We start from the raw sequence: 17,569 nt of genomic DNA, 5'->3' as shown, positions 1-17,569 counted from the left end.
CAACCCTCAGATTTCATAAAAGAAGATCTTAATTTGTGTTCCGAATATGAACCAAAGCCTTACGGGGTTGGAACAACATGAGGGTGAGTAATTACTGATAGAATTTTCATTTTTGGGTGAACTAACCCTTTAAGAGAATGAGCACAAGAAAAAAAAAAAAAAAAAAAACAGGTTGAAAAGGTGTTTTAATGCCAACTTTAAGTGTTTGTGACTTTAATAACTAGATTTTTTCTTATTTATCCACATCTGATTCGTTGCTATTCCACATGTTTGAGTCACATGTGTCTATTCAAAAACATTTGGACAGACATCAGGTATTTATCCGCAGATACAGCTGCTACATTCCATTCAGACTGATAAAATGGGATTTGGGAGCCAGAAAGAACCAATTGAATTCCCATCATGAGACTTGTTGAATTTGGCACGAACGAGTTCGTCATGAGACTTGTTGAATTAAACACAAATGTGTTCATCCATTAGACTCTCTTTAGTTAACATTTTAAACATTGCAGTGAAATGAGTCATTTTATGAACGAGCGTAAGTGAATTCATTCTCTAATTGTCTCTCTGCAGAGCTTTTCATCCTGCCGGAGGAGAGCAGAAGGTAAGGCGGTTACCCCTTTTCTCTTCTGTCAGACAGAACTGCAAAGCTTTCGCAAGAACACTCAACCAGCTCCTGATATCTGATATTTAGATCTGTTCTCAAGTTCTCAACTGCTTTGAATACTTAAGGACTGAGCACACACACTCACACTCACACACACACTGTCCCACTCCCACTCACATATATACCTTGCTAGCTAAATATCATATGAGCATACCATTTAATATAAAATATATTAATTTAAATATAAAATGATATATATATAAAACTACAACTAGACCCTGGAAGAACTTTTGCAAACATTTGATATTTATGAATATTTTTTATCCTTGTACTTCCCAAAGGATTAATATTTATATTTTTTGTGTCAGATTTCGCTCATTTCTTGGCACTACTTTGTCCCCAAAGCATATCTAAGTTAACCCCCACACACATACTTGTATCTCAAATACACAATGCTTCATAATTCATTCATAACTCATTCTCATGTAAGTTTCATGGTTCTGTTAGCTTTCGTGGGCTGGTTGCACTATATTGCGGAAGTTTGGGTGGTTTGTCTATTTGCCTGATTCTAATGTTAAACGTCTTGCCGTTTAACTTCCCGTAAGCAGTTTTTGGTTTGATTGAATTTGCATTGCCACAGAATGCACAAAACCAGACTAAATGTACATTTTCCCAGTACGCCATTTGCACATGCTGTAAATTAATTGAGCCTTTATGGATTTTATAGCTATATACATTATAGCAAGAATTGCAAATTAAAAGCTTAATAAACTACTTTATATTTGTATTTTCATATAATGTGTGTGTATATATGTGTATATACAACATATCTAAAATGTTTACATTTAAATATAATTTATTTTTTATATGTTTGTTTAATATTTGACACACACATGACACCTATATTTAAAACTTTCGAAATAAATGTTTATTAAAAATTATTAACATGTTAAAAAAAAACATGTATATTTGTTATTTTATAGAAGGGTCAGTGAAAATGTTGGCTGGGCAGATAAAAAAAAAAAAAAAAAAGTAGCATTAACTAATCAGATTGTTTCTCCTTCCACAATGCATACTAAAACAAAACTCTGAATTTGAATGGGAGAAATCACGCCCTCATGTGGCTGTAATAGATCATAGCATGGGTATCTGCAACAGTGCCTGTTATAATTCTAGTCATATCAGACAGTTATACTTTTCCTTTCGACCCATTCAGGTACAAAGTACAGCTAAAATGAAGTAGGTCCTTTAAGCTGGACCTTGGCCTGATCTCAAGATAAATATTTGTGCCCAGGGTGTGTTCACACTTCTCAAACAATCCCCCTCCACTTTCTCCGTGCTCCATAATTTGCTGTGAAAAGACATGAAGACAATTCCCACCTTTTTTCCCACCAGTTAATCCTCTCATTTGGAGGGGATTAACTATTAAACCATATCTGGGACTGTGCCTTCACCTGTGGTGCCACTGGAGTTTATTAAATAGCGTGTATGTGTGTGTGTGTGCATGATCTGACATGCATGGTGTTGCTTTGCACTGTCTTTCTCCACACTCAGGATTCACTCGCACCTGCATCCAGTCAGCCCAAGTACTCGTTTGCACCGAGCACAGCCATAAACAAGATGGCGCGGCCGTTCTCCGCAGCTTTTGGCAATGGCAGCAAGGGGCCTGTCATCAAGCCAGTGTCGTACGCCCCCAAGCCTAACTTCAACTCGCAGGTGCCCAGCAGCACGCCGCAGCCTCACAATGGGTAGGTGACCAGCCAGCCAGGTCTCCAACCGAGACTCAGGCTCATAATCTGTCTTTAATGCGGGCTTTGATCGCCACGGGACCTGCTTGATGAGCTTAGTCCACAATAATGAGCCTCATCATACCCAAGGCTGCATGTTTCTAATGATGCAGCAATACCTCAGAGTTGGGTAAGAACGCCCGCAGCTCCCAGAATTCACGGTGTGCGTGAGTCATCTGGATTCTAGCCCTGAAAATGGGCTGCACGATATTGGAAAAATAAAACTGACATTGTGACATTTACTTTTTCTGACATATATATTGCGATATAAAGAAATACAGGAATGTTTACCAGAGGACTTAAATAGCTATATTTGGAAAGAATTAATCATTCTAAAATGAGTGGATTTATTTTCTTGTAAGCAGCTGGAAAAATAAATTAATAACACATTTAAAACTAACAATTTTAGGGCCTATTTTATTTATATATATATGAAGAGTTCAGATGTAAAAGCCTCTAAGTGCCATCTGAAATTTTCTTCTAGAATGATCATTTTTATAAAGCTTGTATATTTAAGTTCAGTAATTTCACTTAAATGACAATTAATAGGTAATCTGCATTGCCATTTAAGTGAAATTATTGAACTTAAATATACGAGCTTGATAAAAATGATCATTCTAGAAGAATATTTAAGATGGCACTTAGAGGCTTTTGCATCTGAACTCTTCATATATATGCATATGCAGTCTGCACGATTTGACATATCGCGACTAGTCTGACAGTTTAAGTCGACACTCTGTGTTGTGTTTCTGCAGTGAGGTTTGGGGTCAGTGAGTTCAAGAGTCCGGTCTTTAGTGTTTTTCCGGATTTATTGTGCGTGCTTGTAATAAACGATATGGCGTTAAGCAGCTGTGTCTGTTTTCCTTGTTGGAACGGGCGGTTGCATCGCCACCCCGGTGACCAGACTGTTCTGGGACCCGCTCGAACACGCCGTCTTCATCTGTTTTCCTCTCCACCTCTTTATCATCCCTTTGCAGGGACATTCTGCTCCTCTTTTCCGACAGGGTCCAGCATTTTAACGAGCACTTTTATTTAAGCTGATCAAAACAACAGATGTTTGCCGTCAAGTCCGGTGGAGTTGAAGACAGTAAAGTTGTGGTGTTTTTTTATTTTTTATTTAACATAAACACATGAAGGAGTTTGTGAAGGTCTAAGGTGTTGATCTGGCCAGGTTGAGAAGGTTGAAGTCTGTCTTTAGGCCAGGGCTTGATGTTGTCTGTTGCTGTTTATAGAGTCCAGACCCTCCCATAAATTCTGCTGAGCCCTCAAAATGCCGTTACGGCCCCGGTGCTGAATTACTTAACGGCCTTACTCGGAAAAGCTCCTGTACTGTAATCCACCTTAACACAAGTTTCCTCACAAACAAACTGCATGAAGGTGATGTTTTATTTAAATAGATGTCCTCATTGTTTTATTCAGAAGCCTTGAACTTCAGTTGGATTTTGGGAACATTTTCTGGAGTGTAGTGGAAGGAAGGAGGCTGAATCCGAGCTCGGCTGCTGGAGTGTTGCGGTTGTGTGTGTTTTTTTTTTTTGTGCGATCCAGCACTGAGGTCTCCGTGTTCTCTGGAGATCACACAGTCACGTCAGCATTCTGAGCATGTTTACTGCACCGCACGCCTACAAGCTTGTTTTTACAGCTCTTCACTCTAAGGGGCACTATTGCTTGCAGTGTTTGTGGAATGGTACCAACTTTTGAGATTTGAAAAATGGCTGCAGTTTTCAATCAGAAGTATTATATTTGATATAATTATGTATTTCGTAATATACACTACTGTTCAAAAGTTTGGGGTCAGTAAGATTTTTTAATTTTTTTTATTTTTAAAAAAGAAAGAAATTCATACTTGTTTTGACCAAAGACATTAAATTGATTGAAAGTAACAGTAAAGACACTTATAATATCACAAAATATTTATATTTTAAATAAATGCTGTTCTTATGAAGAATCCTGTATCGAAATATACTTGTTTCCACAAAAATATTAAGCAGCCAGGCTGTTTTCAATATTGATAATATTAAGATATGTTTATTCGGCAGCAAATGATCAAATCAGAATGATTTCTGAAGGATCATGTGACACTGAAGACTGGAGTAATGATGCTGAAATTTCAGCTTTATCATGACAGGAATAAATTACTATTTTAAAATATATTCAAACAAAAAAAAAGTTATTTTAAATTGTAATTATAATTCACAATATTACCGTTTTCACTGTATTTATGATCAAATAGATGTAGCTTTGTTGAGCATAAAATATGTCTTTCTAAAAAGTTATAGTGTATATATATATATATATATATATATATATATATATATATATATATATATATATATATGCATTTTTCTGGATATGTTTTTAAAAATTCCCCTAGTAAATTAATCAAATATAGTTTTTTGATTGGATATTTTCTACTTGCTCAACTTTAAAATACTTATTGATTCACTGGCTAGAAATTGAAATGATTTTATTCAGTTGTCACAAACGACTGGAAAACACATACATCTTTTAGGAACCATGTATTTAGGGTAATGTTGGTTTAATGGCGTAGAGCCAGATTCAGTGTCAGTTTGATCTAGTGGTTGTCATGTTTGGCAAAAGTTGCAGGGATATCTTTAATAATAAAAGCACATTAAAAGTTATAGAACAGAATCATTTAACTTATTTAACAGGAGGCACAGCTCATGTTTCCACGTTTTCTGTTGTGTTACTTAACGCACGCTGTGATGCTTTTCACCACTAGAAACCCACAATTTGCTTTGTTTGTCTCTGCATCATGTCTTTCTAAATGCTGTGTATTCTGCTCTGTGTGATTTATTTCTAAACGATTTTCTCTTCTCCTCTCTTTTTTTTTTTAATCTCCTTTGTCATTCCACAGATGGAAGTTCTTGACAAGTTAGTAATGCCTTTCCTTATTTCCCTCCTGCTCTGAAAAATGTGTGCAATTATTGTTTTTGGCTATCAAATCCCAGCCCTGTGGCTCAGCCTCTATCCGTTTTCATATATTTGTTTCCCTAAATTTAATTTATCTTTCCTTTTTCCCAAGCCTGCATTGTTGCAGTATTGACTTTAGGAGACGGCAGATTTCTCACATCTAAGCTGCCGTCTCAATCTGTAATTATTCACTATGGGATTGTAAATGTACAGCTTTATTCCAGCGTTGATATTTCAGAGCGTAGTGGACAGTCTCCATTCACTCGGTGTGAAGTTAATGGACACTGTTGTGTTCTTTGTTGTACTCCTCCCACTCTTCCTCTCTATTGTTATTTGTGCTCCTTTTCCTTTTTTCTCCATCCTGTTTTTTTCTGTCTTCCTTCACTCTCCCGTTCATTAGAGGAGAAGCCTTCTATGAGGAGTTGTACCCTGAGGGGAAGTAAGTGCTGAATGCTTGTGGCTCTAATGCACTAGCTAAAAGAACTAAGACCTGCCGCTGACCTCACTAATAAACTCCTGCTTTTGACGACATCAGACCATGTTTCATTGCTTTTTCACTCAGGAGTTGAACTGTATTGAAACGCGGCACTTTAGCTGGGTCGTTTGAAACTATTAGCAAATGTAGTCGTGCACTTTGAGCGACTTCATTAGAGCATGAAGCAATGATGTGGAGCCTGAATAGAAATCACATTTCGTGGGTGTTTTGATTGATTATTTTGTGTGCATGTAGTTATGACTCTGATGTGTGAAAAACAGGGTTTTCAGCCATTATAGACCCTCCCACCAGACTCTCAGCCAACCCACAGACTCCAGTACTTTAAAAAAAGATTTTCTCTGATATATTTTTACTACATTATTTAATTAAATAATAAACTGATTAATACTATTTTGAATAATAACTTTGATTTAAGACTCTTGCATTTAGCAGACGCTTCTATCCAAAGCAACATTTTTGTCACAGAGTCAACAATATTCAAAGTAAATGCCAGGTTTAATAAAGCTGCACTGGGAAACAAGCTCTCACTATTAACATAAAAAATAAAAATAAAATTTATACAAAATAAAATATGAATATTAATTACTATAAAAAAATTATGGTTGGCTTAAATAAGGAACATTTAATTGTTAAATGAAATAAATACATTTTTAAAACATCTATAGCCCTTCTTCTCCATGGACCCCATCAAATGACTTAGTATTTACTTACTTACTTACTTACTTAGTATACATTTAGGATAGTGCACCCAAAAAAATGGGAATTGTTCAAAATCCATAAGACTTTTGTTCATCTTCAAAACACAAACTAAAATTCTATGTACCTAAAAATCTGATGCCTCAAAATGTTTATTAAGATATTGTAAAATAAATCCATATGAATTTAAAGGTTTAATCCAAGACTTCTGAAGAGACACAATCTCTTTATATGATGAACAGATATGTGATATGTGATATATGAACAGAAGATACTTTATTTAGGCTTTTATTCACAATATAAACATTGTGTTTGAAATATGAATGAAAGTCTTATGGGTTTGAGTCTCACGACATGAGAGTGAGTATTTGATGATAGAATTACATTTTTTTTTGGGTAACTATCCCTTTAAGGCACCCCTGGTTGAAAACCCTGGCACTAAAACATCACCTTACTACATTTTACAATGCTAGTCCTAATTTCTGCACCATAATAATATAGTGACTCTAATAGATCTGTGGTAACTTGGAGTTGTAGCAAATGTAACTACTCTATTTTGTCAGAAACTTTGGTTACCATGATGAGTTTTTGTAAATGAATGTATGCACCCCAGAAAAAACAGAGTTTTTGGGGGGGATCCTCATGTACAGCACGTTCCCTCGCTGTGTGTGGTGTAGTCGTCTCTTCTTGTGCTGCACGCATTATGTGAAGCCAGTTGTGTATTTTTGGTGGTGTGCTGTGGTGAATGAGAGAGGTCACGAAGGGCTCATGTCTCCAGGCACGGTCTGCGGGTGGAAAACATGGCCTGCTTCATCCCCAACGATCGCAGTAAGAAGAGACTGATCCAGGACACGGAGGATTGGCAGCCGCGCACCGGCACCACCCAGTCTCGCTCTTTCCGAATCCTGGCCCAGCTCACAGGCACTGACTTCAGTAAGTCAGACACATGCAGACCACAGCCTGTCATCGCCGTATACTCCTCTCAGAGCATTTGCTTCTCATTTGGGCTTTTCAGCATCTAAGCTCATTAGTGTCAATGGGTTTCTTTGGAAAGATCATTTCTCAGGGAGTCAGTATTTTTGTGAAGTAATGTGGAAAAAGACATTCCTAAGTAGGGACAAGAGTTATGAACAAAATCTTTAATCGTGGAATGAAACTATTCATACCGTGGTATATCACGAGATGGTTTGCTACAGAAATTCAACTCCAATTCATCCCATCCATCGTTATATCGTGCTATAGTTTCATCCATCCATCCATCGTTCTATAGTTTTATCCATCCATGTATCTGTCAGTCCATCCATCATTCTATCGTTCTAGCTCCGTACGTACATTCATACAACTCAAATGATAAAATAATGAAGCTGTTAAAGTAGTTCAGTAGTATTTTTCTACTTTGTCTTTAAAAAAAAAAAATTGTGTTTTATCTATTTTTTTTAATTGCACTGTGTATTTACTGCGGTGCTGTACACTATATACAGTTGTATCTCCCAGCCCTGTTCCGAAGTAAAAAATAAAATAAAAAAACGTCCCTCCTAAATCCCTTTTTTACTTGGCGGCAGGGACTAATCTTAGTGTAGGAGGGTATGAAAGCATGTCCTAGAGGACCCAGCTGCTGATCTGATATTGAGATTGAGATCATAAAGAAGTGGGAAATGTCATCTATCCATAGCTTAAAGGGTTATGGCTGAGATTTTCTCCTTTATGCGATCTAGAGCCGGAGTGGCTGTGATTTGCTCTTGTGTAAGTGGTAGGAAAGATGTGTTCAGTCAACCATTGTTGCCGTAGCGTTCCTGTACATCTCACGGGATTGACTCTCATGTTGAAAGGTGATAGGTAGTTCCTTTAAAAGCAGCAATCCTCAAGTGTCTTGTAGCATTGTGCAGACCTTGGCCGTGGAATTTTTGTGTGTGTGTGTGTCTAATGGTTGGTCTGATTGGTATCTCTCCTGCTTCCCTCAGTGCAGGACCCGGATGATGAGAACATGAAAAGGTCCAGGTAAAGAACTGTGTGAACTTGCTAATGAAGTGCAGTTTGAAGCATTAAATCGCTAGCTCTGACCTTTTTCTACCCTCATTAAGAGATCAGCTCTCTGCGGAGAAATGCTGAAAATATGCTTTGATCCGCATTATGAGCCCTTGTCTGATCTGTGCATTTGCAGTATAAATTCATACACAGAGTGCTGTGTGCCTTATAATCAGACCCCCACAGATTTCTGCAGAATATAAATGCCTGTCATGTATAAAATACAGTTTTATAGATCTATTTACGCCGTTTTCAATTCATTGATTTTTGATGGGTGGATTATGTAGAGGAAAAAAATGCAAGGGTTTATGAAATTATTCCATTATACAATAGAAACTTTGCTATCCCATAAGGCCACTGAGTTGCCAGTAGATTTGAAAAGTCTTTTTCAAGTACACTACCCTTCAACAGTTTGGAGTGCTTTTGTTTTTTTGAAGGAAATTAATACTTCTAGGCTCAGGAAGGATGCATTAAATTGGTCGAAAGTGACAGTAAAGACATTTATAATACTTCAAAACATTTCTATTTCAAATGAATGTGGTACTTTTTGAAGAATCCTGAGAAAAATGTGTATCACTGGTTCCACAAAAATATTAAGTAGCACAACTGTTTTTAGCATCGATAATAATTAAAACCGTTACTTGGGCAAATTAGATTTCGACCGCCCTAATACCTACAAGAATGCACTTCTATGAAATATGGGAATTTGGATGCAACCCAGTTCTGCTTTCAGAAATAGCCTTTCCTATTTTCCTACTTGATTTCAAACCAAATGTTTTCCATACCCTTAAAAAAGCATCTTGTGCATTGCTATCCATCAGAACACTCTCACTTGTGTTTAAATGCCCTTAAAACGTTTGGCTTATTTAATTGTTGTCTTTGAAAAAAGCGTGTACACTGATAAAAATGATTTTGTGGTAAAGTAAATACTACAGAAAAAAACAATGTAATTTACATGAAAAAGTTAGTTCAGGCAAGAGTTTAAAAAAATTAAGTAAATTCTATATTAGTACTCAATTCAAGCGTGTAGAAATGAAAGCGTAAATATCAACGTTATAAAATTAAGTAAAATTACTAAACTTTTCTGTTCCCATCATGCACTGGGCCTTGAATAATTAATGAGGTTGATTTTTCACTGTTTTCAAACTGTGTTTACACTGTTTCATCATTGCTTTTGTTGTTAGGATTAGTAAAGTGCCATTTTGTGATATTTGGAGTTCGTTTTCTACTCAAAATGACACATTCAAACACACAAACGATCCATCAAATGTTACCGTCATTGTGTATTGTCTACCAAGTATTGAGTACTCTGCGTTCACATGATATGTAGATATGCTGTCTTACACAATATCTATTGTATTATTACTTAGGTATTTTTAAGTGAAGCATATACTTAATTCAGTATTATATTGTTTGAGTGAAATGTATTGCAAAGGAAACTTCAAGTAAATAAATATTACTCAACCTTTTACTAGCCAAGTTTCTTTGTTACTTTCACTTAACTTAGTTAAGTAGAGTTTACTTAATTCCATATGTGAAATTTACTTAAAAAATATGTGTGTGAAATTTACTTTAAAAATATTTGTGCATAAAACTTGCCAAAGAAAAATTGAGTAAATTTTACTTTTTTTTATTTTTTTTTTAGTGTAGTTCCAAATCCATTTAGCAAGTTTTCCATTAAAATCAAAACAGGAAATTGTAGGAAAATGGCTGCAGATTCTGTCTGGGCCTGGTTATCTACAGATATGCTGATTTTTTTATTATTTTTTTTTATTCTTCACTGCTTGCATATGTTGCAACTTTTAATCTTTCTTCAATCCCTTCTAATTTGACTTTCTGTTCTGCTGCTCTCCACCTTATTTTCATTCCCTTCTTTTGTCTTTCTATATGTGCTGGCATGTCTTTCTCTCCCTCTGTTTTGTTCTCACTGCTCTCCTAATTTCCTGTTCTCTGTCGTGCAATGAATGCAGGGAAAAGTTCCTCACTGAGATTCAGAGTCCCCGCTATGCCAGGCTGAGAGACTGGCATCACGAGAGATCTGCCCGTGCCCTCAACATCAAGTCCTGAACGCTCTATCTCCCGGGCATCAGAAGGCCGAGGTGGCTGAGATACGGCCGCGCTAGATACAAACGCATCACCTCGATACCGCGTGCCAGCTATGGGTGAACACCAACCCCAGCTATACCAGGACAACAAATTGGGGATGGGGGGGGGGGGTTGTCAAGTTAATGAAAAAAATTAAAAAATAAATAAATAAAAAAACAAAAAAACAATGCAAGTTGAAAATAGCAAAAACAAACGTGAGAAGAAACGCAGGCATAGTCGGAAAAAACACACAAATTGAGCCCTACATTCAAGTTCCCATTAGGAATATCTGAATGCTGTTGGTGTGACATAGTCTCTTTCAAGTGGTATCGTTTCTACAAACTGATAATCATGTTAATTTATTGTTATTATGATTTTTGTGGTTGTTCAGAGGAGTTATCCATCACAGGACTGTTCCTGTTGCTCTTTCTGTCTTTCTGACTGTTGTGTAGCCCCCCTTGGGATTTTATTTTTCTTTCTCCTTTATATTTCATTCTTTTTTTCTGACTGTAATTTAGCATAATTCACTATTATGATGTCATCTGATCGCTCTTCTTCTGGTTCTGTCTCCAATAAGATGAAATAATCTGTTGACTCATGTCTATGAGTACATAAAACATTGTGAAACTTTCTGCTGTCCTCCTCTATTTTCTTCAGCCTCTGTTTGTTCCCTCTTCTTCATTTCAACATTTTCTGCTTTTTATACATGGCTGTTCCTTAGTATTTTAAAGAAGATAGGGAATAAATAACTTCCCTCTTGTGTTTAATTGTTATTTAAATCACCGCAGACCAACTTAGGCTGGTTTAATATGCTTTTTTTCAGCAGGGCCACAAAGATTCAAACATTGAAATGTTAGCTTTGCTGGCTAGTTAAGCTAACAACTCTATATTCTAAGCATTACTTAGCACAAGTATTACCAAAGAAAATCTGAGAAATCTGAGAAACACTGTTGAAAAGTGGATCGGACAGAGCACCAAAACACACTTGTTGCCAGCAGGCGTATACACTCATGATGGGGAAGGTGCCTGTGTTGCATCATGTGTTTGTGAATATGGGGGTGGAGCTATCAAGATAGGGGTGTGATCCTTTTGGGTAGGGACATGTTTGTTTTGGTGATTTCAAATATCAACAGCGTTTCTCAGAAATTGCTTGCTGTACCTTTAAGGCAAGTCATTTCACTCGGCGGCCATCTTTGAAACGTCTCTCGGCAGCTTTTTCAGTCATGCAAGTACAGCTCCAATCTCTTTGAATGGGCTAATTCTCCAAACTTGTTCACCAAGCTTACGATTAAATTTCATACTTGAAATCTGCATTTTTCAGGCTGGACTAGCCAATGCGCATGTGCAGTCATAAGTGCGCCTCTCAGAACTCTGACTCTTTCTATAGCAACCGGAGCTTCTAATGGCAGCTGCAGTGATGCAATGACTTTACCAAATACCGATTGGCTCTTTTATTTAGAAGGCTGGACTTGTATTACTATGAATGGGAGAAAGTGCAACGCGCAATAGACCTTATGCGCCAGAGAAACAAGCACACAGCCATCTTTGAACTACCGTTTTTGTGGTCGCTCTGTATATTTCTATGGCATCGCTGTCGAGGAGTGATTAGCTGGCGAAGTGGATTTACTTATTGTAAAGGTAACGAAAGTTATCATGAGGATTGTAATGTTTAAAGCAGATGTCTTAACAAATGCCGGTAGACCGGGAAGATTTTAAAACGAGCCGTTCATTCATAAATACGTAAGATCATTGTGAAAATACAGACCAGAAAACAAAAGACAACGAGCGCAGCGCTGAAAAGGGGCGGGGCTACATTAGGTCTATAGAGTGGTGCAGATATGACATCACTTTGTAGGCCAAAACACGGAAGCGAGTTAGCATTTTAGCACTTCCGGTTTTTACTTCGGGAGACAAATTTTGGCTTCAAAATTCACATAAGTTGTGTTCATCTGTGATAATTATCTTGATGGACAAAACGTGCAAGTATCATAAACTTTTGTTGATCACAGAGTTTGTTTTTAGTCATAATCCAAAAGCCTATGGCAAAATCCTATTGGGTTTTTGTCGAGGGAACCAGCGTGATGCTAACTGCCGGTTGGCCTACAAAGTGACATCACACCTGCACCACTCTGGCGAAATGAATGAGTGCATCGTCTTTTTATTTCTAAAGTCTTTGATCTGACTTCGTTATATTATTGATCTGACTGTACTGGTGCTGTTGTGTGAGATCTGAACTGAACTGGACGATGACATCATTTTTTGCAGAACTGCTTTATAGATGAAATGAACTAATTTAATAATTGATGATCTTACAACACGGAACTGACTTCAGTTGAACATCGGCTGAAATGCATAATTTTCCTGTTATCACTGTAAAGCTGCTTTGCACAATCTGTTTTGTATAAAGTTCTGTATAAATAAAGGTGACTTGACTTGGGCATTACATAAAATACTGCATTTAAATAGATATAATTGTTTTATCTTGATCAAATTCTATAGCCTTATAAATAAAATTCAGTGCAGTGCTCTCTGGGATTGGCGATTCTAGCAAGGGTAGAAACGAGTGTAATTTTGCTACTTACTGTTTGGAACAGACTTCCTGTTGTGGGCAGCACACTAGTGTTTGGGACAGAACTGAAATGTGTTTTGTGCAAATAAGAGATAAATTAGACATAGTTTGAAATCAGTATGCATCGATTCTTAATCTCTCTGAATAGAGATTTAATCATTCGTTATCTCGCTTTGTCCAACTGGTATCATTTTAAAACCATGTTTGGCAATAAAACATAAGACAGACTTGTTTGGCTGACTCTGTATAGATTTACGCCGAGGGAACTTCACGACATTAATTCATTTGAGAAAGCACCAAACATGAGGAATGACATACTCATAATCGCAATCATAAAACTGCATACACACATCTGGAAAGCACATGACTCTGTTATTCTTGTGTGATCATGAAGCTATGATTAAGTACCAGATCTGGATATGTTTATTCATTTCATTCAGATGATGTATGGTGAAAAGCTCATAAATGCTACAACTGACATTTTTAGAGTAATCTGTAAGCTAAAACCACACATAGTCTAAATCAGTTTAAATCTTAACCAGGGGACCGGGGCCTCTGCTAACTTTCAAGGGGGCCCCAATTTTATATATATATATTATTATATGTGTGTGTGTGTGTGTGTGTGTATATATATATATATATATATATATATATATATGTATATGTGTGTTTATATATATATATATATATATATATATATATATATATATATAATTAAAAAAATTTTAACAAGATATTTATTTGATAACCTAAGGTCTAACTAGTCTAAATATGTCGTAATTTTGTTGAAGAAAGTAAAAAAAAAATTAAAATAAAGATGAAATGTTTGATTTTTATTCACAAATAAAGCAGAAAACCCCCATCATGTTCTTTAATTTGCATAAAATGCCAGGTCATGATGTTTTAATCTCTTCGCTTTGTTCAGGAGTGTACTTTCCATCCAGGATATAGATGTCAGAGGTCGCATAGCTTAATAACATTTTCATTGGCTCTGGCTAACGGCATTTTATTATGTCCTGTGTTCTGAAAGGAAATTTTCTTTCTACAGTCACGGAGTAACTCCCTGTCCTGCCAAGTCCAAGCCAGCAGACAAACCTGATGAAGTTCAAGGTAAGTACTCTCAGAACTGACAGAATAGATTGACTCTCACAGTACGCACTGACTCACGGCCCGGAGTCGCTCCCACGGGGAGGACTTAACTCGCTGACTTGTTCACGGAGCGGTCCGGCTGGCTCAGACAGGCCTGATGTTAATGGGAAAAGTAAGACATAAGGGGCACTGATGTGTTTATAGTCAAAGATGATAATATGACTCAATTATCACTCTCCCGAGATGCGGTTTATATAAGCTGAATTAAACCATGAGCCGCTCCTATTGCTCTCCTCTCATGGTGTTAGCAGCATCTCAATGATAATGATATCTCTGGATAAAAGCAAGCCATTTTAGACTACGATTGCACTCGTTTTAATAGCAGCCCATAAATGTACACACTGCTAACAGGTCTCTGTTGGACCATAGTGAGGAAGTGCTGAAAAAAATTGATGTTTCATTGTCTTTTTTTGTTTAGCACCAGCTAAAGCACCAGTGAGTTCCGGCCCGTCCTGCAGGCCACCATGGGTGACGGACCCCGGTTTTGCAGACCGCTACCACCCAGATAAGACCAGCACGGTGGTGACCCAGCACAAGCAGCCGGTCCAACCCACTCCCATGCAGAACCGCAGCTCCATCCTTCAGGCAGCACAGCAGAGCCCTGCCGACACTAGTGGCTGTACGCCGCTCTGCGCCGCCTGCAACAAGATCATCAGGTACGGCTGGAGTCATACTGCCGAAAATGTAGTAAAATCCCAAAGCTAACTGCTGCAGGCAGCCCAAAATACCTCCAAATCAATGATGACTGTGTGCTAAATGTCATTACTTCAAGACATGGGGAGGGATAAAAGGTTGTCAAACTTTGTAAGGCAGGAATATTTCTTAAAATACGCTGAGCACAGAAATAGCGGCATGTCCTTGGGCTTTCTGCTGTGGAGAATCAATACAGAATGCAGTGGGTTTCTGCGTCTGACCTACTATTTCCATTAGAATGGCTTTTGCACACTGAACACTTAAGAGTGCTAAACCCAGCTGCTGATGCTTGAGCTGACCCTTTCACTTCAGTGCAGAAGACTTTAGCTGTAAGACTTTGTGTTCGTGTGCCTGTGTTTTAGGGGACGCTACGTGGTGGCGCTCGGTCGTTCCTGGCACCCTGAGGAGTTCATGTGCTGTCAGTGTCAAAAGGTGTTGGACGAGGGGGGCTTCTTTGAGGAAAAAGGATCCATTTACTGCACCAAGTGTTATGACAACCGTTACTCACCCAACTGTGCCAAATGCAAGAAGAAAATAACTGGGGTGAGCGCATTTCCTACCGTTCTGCAACACAAACACACAATGCAGTTCTTTTGAGTAGTTTCACAGGAATATACACTGATCCATTCAAACTGAGTGGTGGAATAATTTAAATCGTTAAGGATACTGGTAAAAAAATAAATATACCATACTCTTCCAAAGTTTGGGGTAAGCAAGAATTATTAAATTTTTTAAAAGAAATCAATACTGTTATACAGCAAGGATGTATGAAAATGATCAAATGTGACAATAGAGACATTTCATTCTTTTTTTCTTTAAAAATTTTTTTTTATAAAAATCGAATCATCATATAATCCCGAGAAATAATGTTACTGTTTCCCCAACAATATTAAGCAGCAGACCTGGTTTCAACATTGATAAATGTTTCTTGAAAAGCAAATCTGCATATTATAATGATTTCTGAAGGATCTGCCATCACAGGAATAAATATATATTTTTAAATATTGACCCTGGACCACAAAACCAGTCACAAGGGTCATTTTTTTTCAAAGCTGAATAAATAAACGTTCGATTGATGTATGGTTTGTTATGATAGGACAATATTTGGCCGAGATACAACTATTTGAACATCTGGAATCTGAGGTTGCAAAAAAAAATCAAAACATTGAGAAAATCGCCTTTAAAGTTGTCCATTTATGTTGGCGATTGTGCTGCATTCACTCACAAAAATAAATGTTTTATATATTTATGGTAGGAAATGTACAAAATATCTCCATGGAACATGATTTTTACTTAATATCCTAATGATTTTTGGCATAAAAGAAAATTTTTGCTGGCTATTGCCACAGATATACCCGTGCGACTTGTGACTGGTTTTGTGATCAAGGGTCACATATATTAAAATAAAAAGACGGTTATTGTAAATTGTAATATTATTTTATAATACTGTAAAATTTTACAATAATGTATTTTAAACAAATAATGCAGCATAAGAGACACTTAAAAACAATATAATAATTACAACAACAACAAAAAATCTAACAGACCCCAAACTTTTGAACGGTGGTATATAATAATATATACAGTATTTGTAATATACAGAGCATTACATTATGTAATATACATTCTATTAGTTAAAAATGTCAGAAGTCAACATCATTTTACCCCATTTACTTTCTGATCATCTTAACATATTTACACACATTTCTTGTCTTTTTGTGCACAATACATTAGTAGGTTAATTATTTATTTATTATTCCAAGCGTTAAAAAATGAGCTGCAAACAGCATTTCATGTTGACTTTAGCTGTTTTCGAATTTGCTAAATTTGTATATTCTTCAAAAAATGTATATTCACTGACTTTAATATTAATGGCTTAACAGAAATGATAAAGCGTTACCAGAATTGAATCATGCAATGCATTAATGCAAATTGTTGAAAAAAAAACTGATGTAAGTTAATGTTATAATATGACAATATAATACTATGACAATGTCTGTATGACCTCAGAAACGGCTCCCTCACACCCCTCTGTCCTCTCCACAGGAAATCATGCACGCCCTGAAGATGACCTACCACGTACAGTGCTTCCTGTGCGCCGCCTGCAAAATGCCCATCAGGAACCAGGCCTTCTACATGGAGGAGGGAGAGCCCTACTGCGAGAGAGGTGAGCGACTCACACGCCCGGCCGCACATCTTATCGACAGCCCCTGCCGAGAGCCGAGCGCGGGCTCCTGTGGTGTTTAATCATTCAAATGCTGCCACTTCACTTCAGACTTCAAATCTGCTCCATACCGGCCCTGAACATTGATTAGGAGCTTTGCTGAGAACTTTTATGCTTGAGAATCTACTTTAAATATGCAATTAGTAGAAAGTGCTTTGCTGCTCAATGAAACCATTAATACTGTTAGTTCAGGGTTTTTTTTAAAGCTTTTTTTTGTTTATTCGAATCACAAGACGGATTCAAACTCATGCTGACCACATGAGCAACCAGCTGAAAGTTTTAGCATGTGTTGTAGTAGACAGTTTTT

The 17,569-nt window shown here is 37.1% G+C and overlaps 1 protein-coding gene and 1 long non-coding RNA gene across 5 annotated transcripts in view; both read left to right on the top strand.

The window, feature by feature from the left end:
- Nucleotides 1–17,569, top strand: part of pdlim7 (PDZ and LIM domain 7) — a 45,109-nt gene that overhangs the window by 21,766 nt on the left and 5,774 nt on the right. For 3 of the 4 annotated variants that reach the window (XM_082177597.1, XM_082177595.1, XM_082177596.1), the window contains exons 4-9: nt 574–604; nt 2,162–2,355; nt 14,245–14,306; nt 14,764–15,001; nt 15,401–15,581; nt 17,085–17,205. In XM_082177597.1, the coding sequence (XP_082033723.1) occupies nt 574–604; nt 2,162–2,355; nt 14,245–14,306; nt 14,764–15,001; nt 15,401–15,581; nt 17,085–17,205 (827 nt within the window). Of the gene's footprint in view, nt 1–573; nt 605–2,161; nt 2,356–5,269; nt 5,287–5,725; nt 5,765–7,295; nt 7,451–8,478; nt 8,516–14,244; nt 14,307–14,763; nt 15,002–15,400; nt 15,582–17,084; nt 17,206–17,569 lie in introns of all 4 variants that reach the window. The other variant, XM_082177598.1, reaches the window with a different exon arrangement.
- On the top strand, nt 8,522–10,297 carry LOC309504482. Its single transcript, XR_014208085.1, has 2 exons — nt 8,522–9,432; nt 10,188–10,297. It is a non-coding gene; the product is annotated as an uncharacterized lncRNA (long non-coding RNA).

This window comes from Leuciscus leuciscus (genome assembly GCF_965113295.1).
Source record: "Leuciscus leuciscus genome assembly, chromosome: 8".
Classification (NCBI taxonomy): domain Eukaryota; kingdom Metazoa; phylum Chordata; class Actinopteri; order Cypriniformes; family Leuciscidae; genus Leuciscus; species Leuciscus leuciscus.
This window is presented reverse-complemented; position numbering and strand designations above follow the sequence as displayed.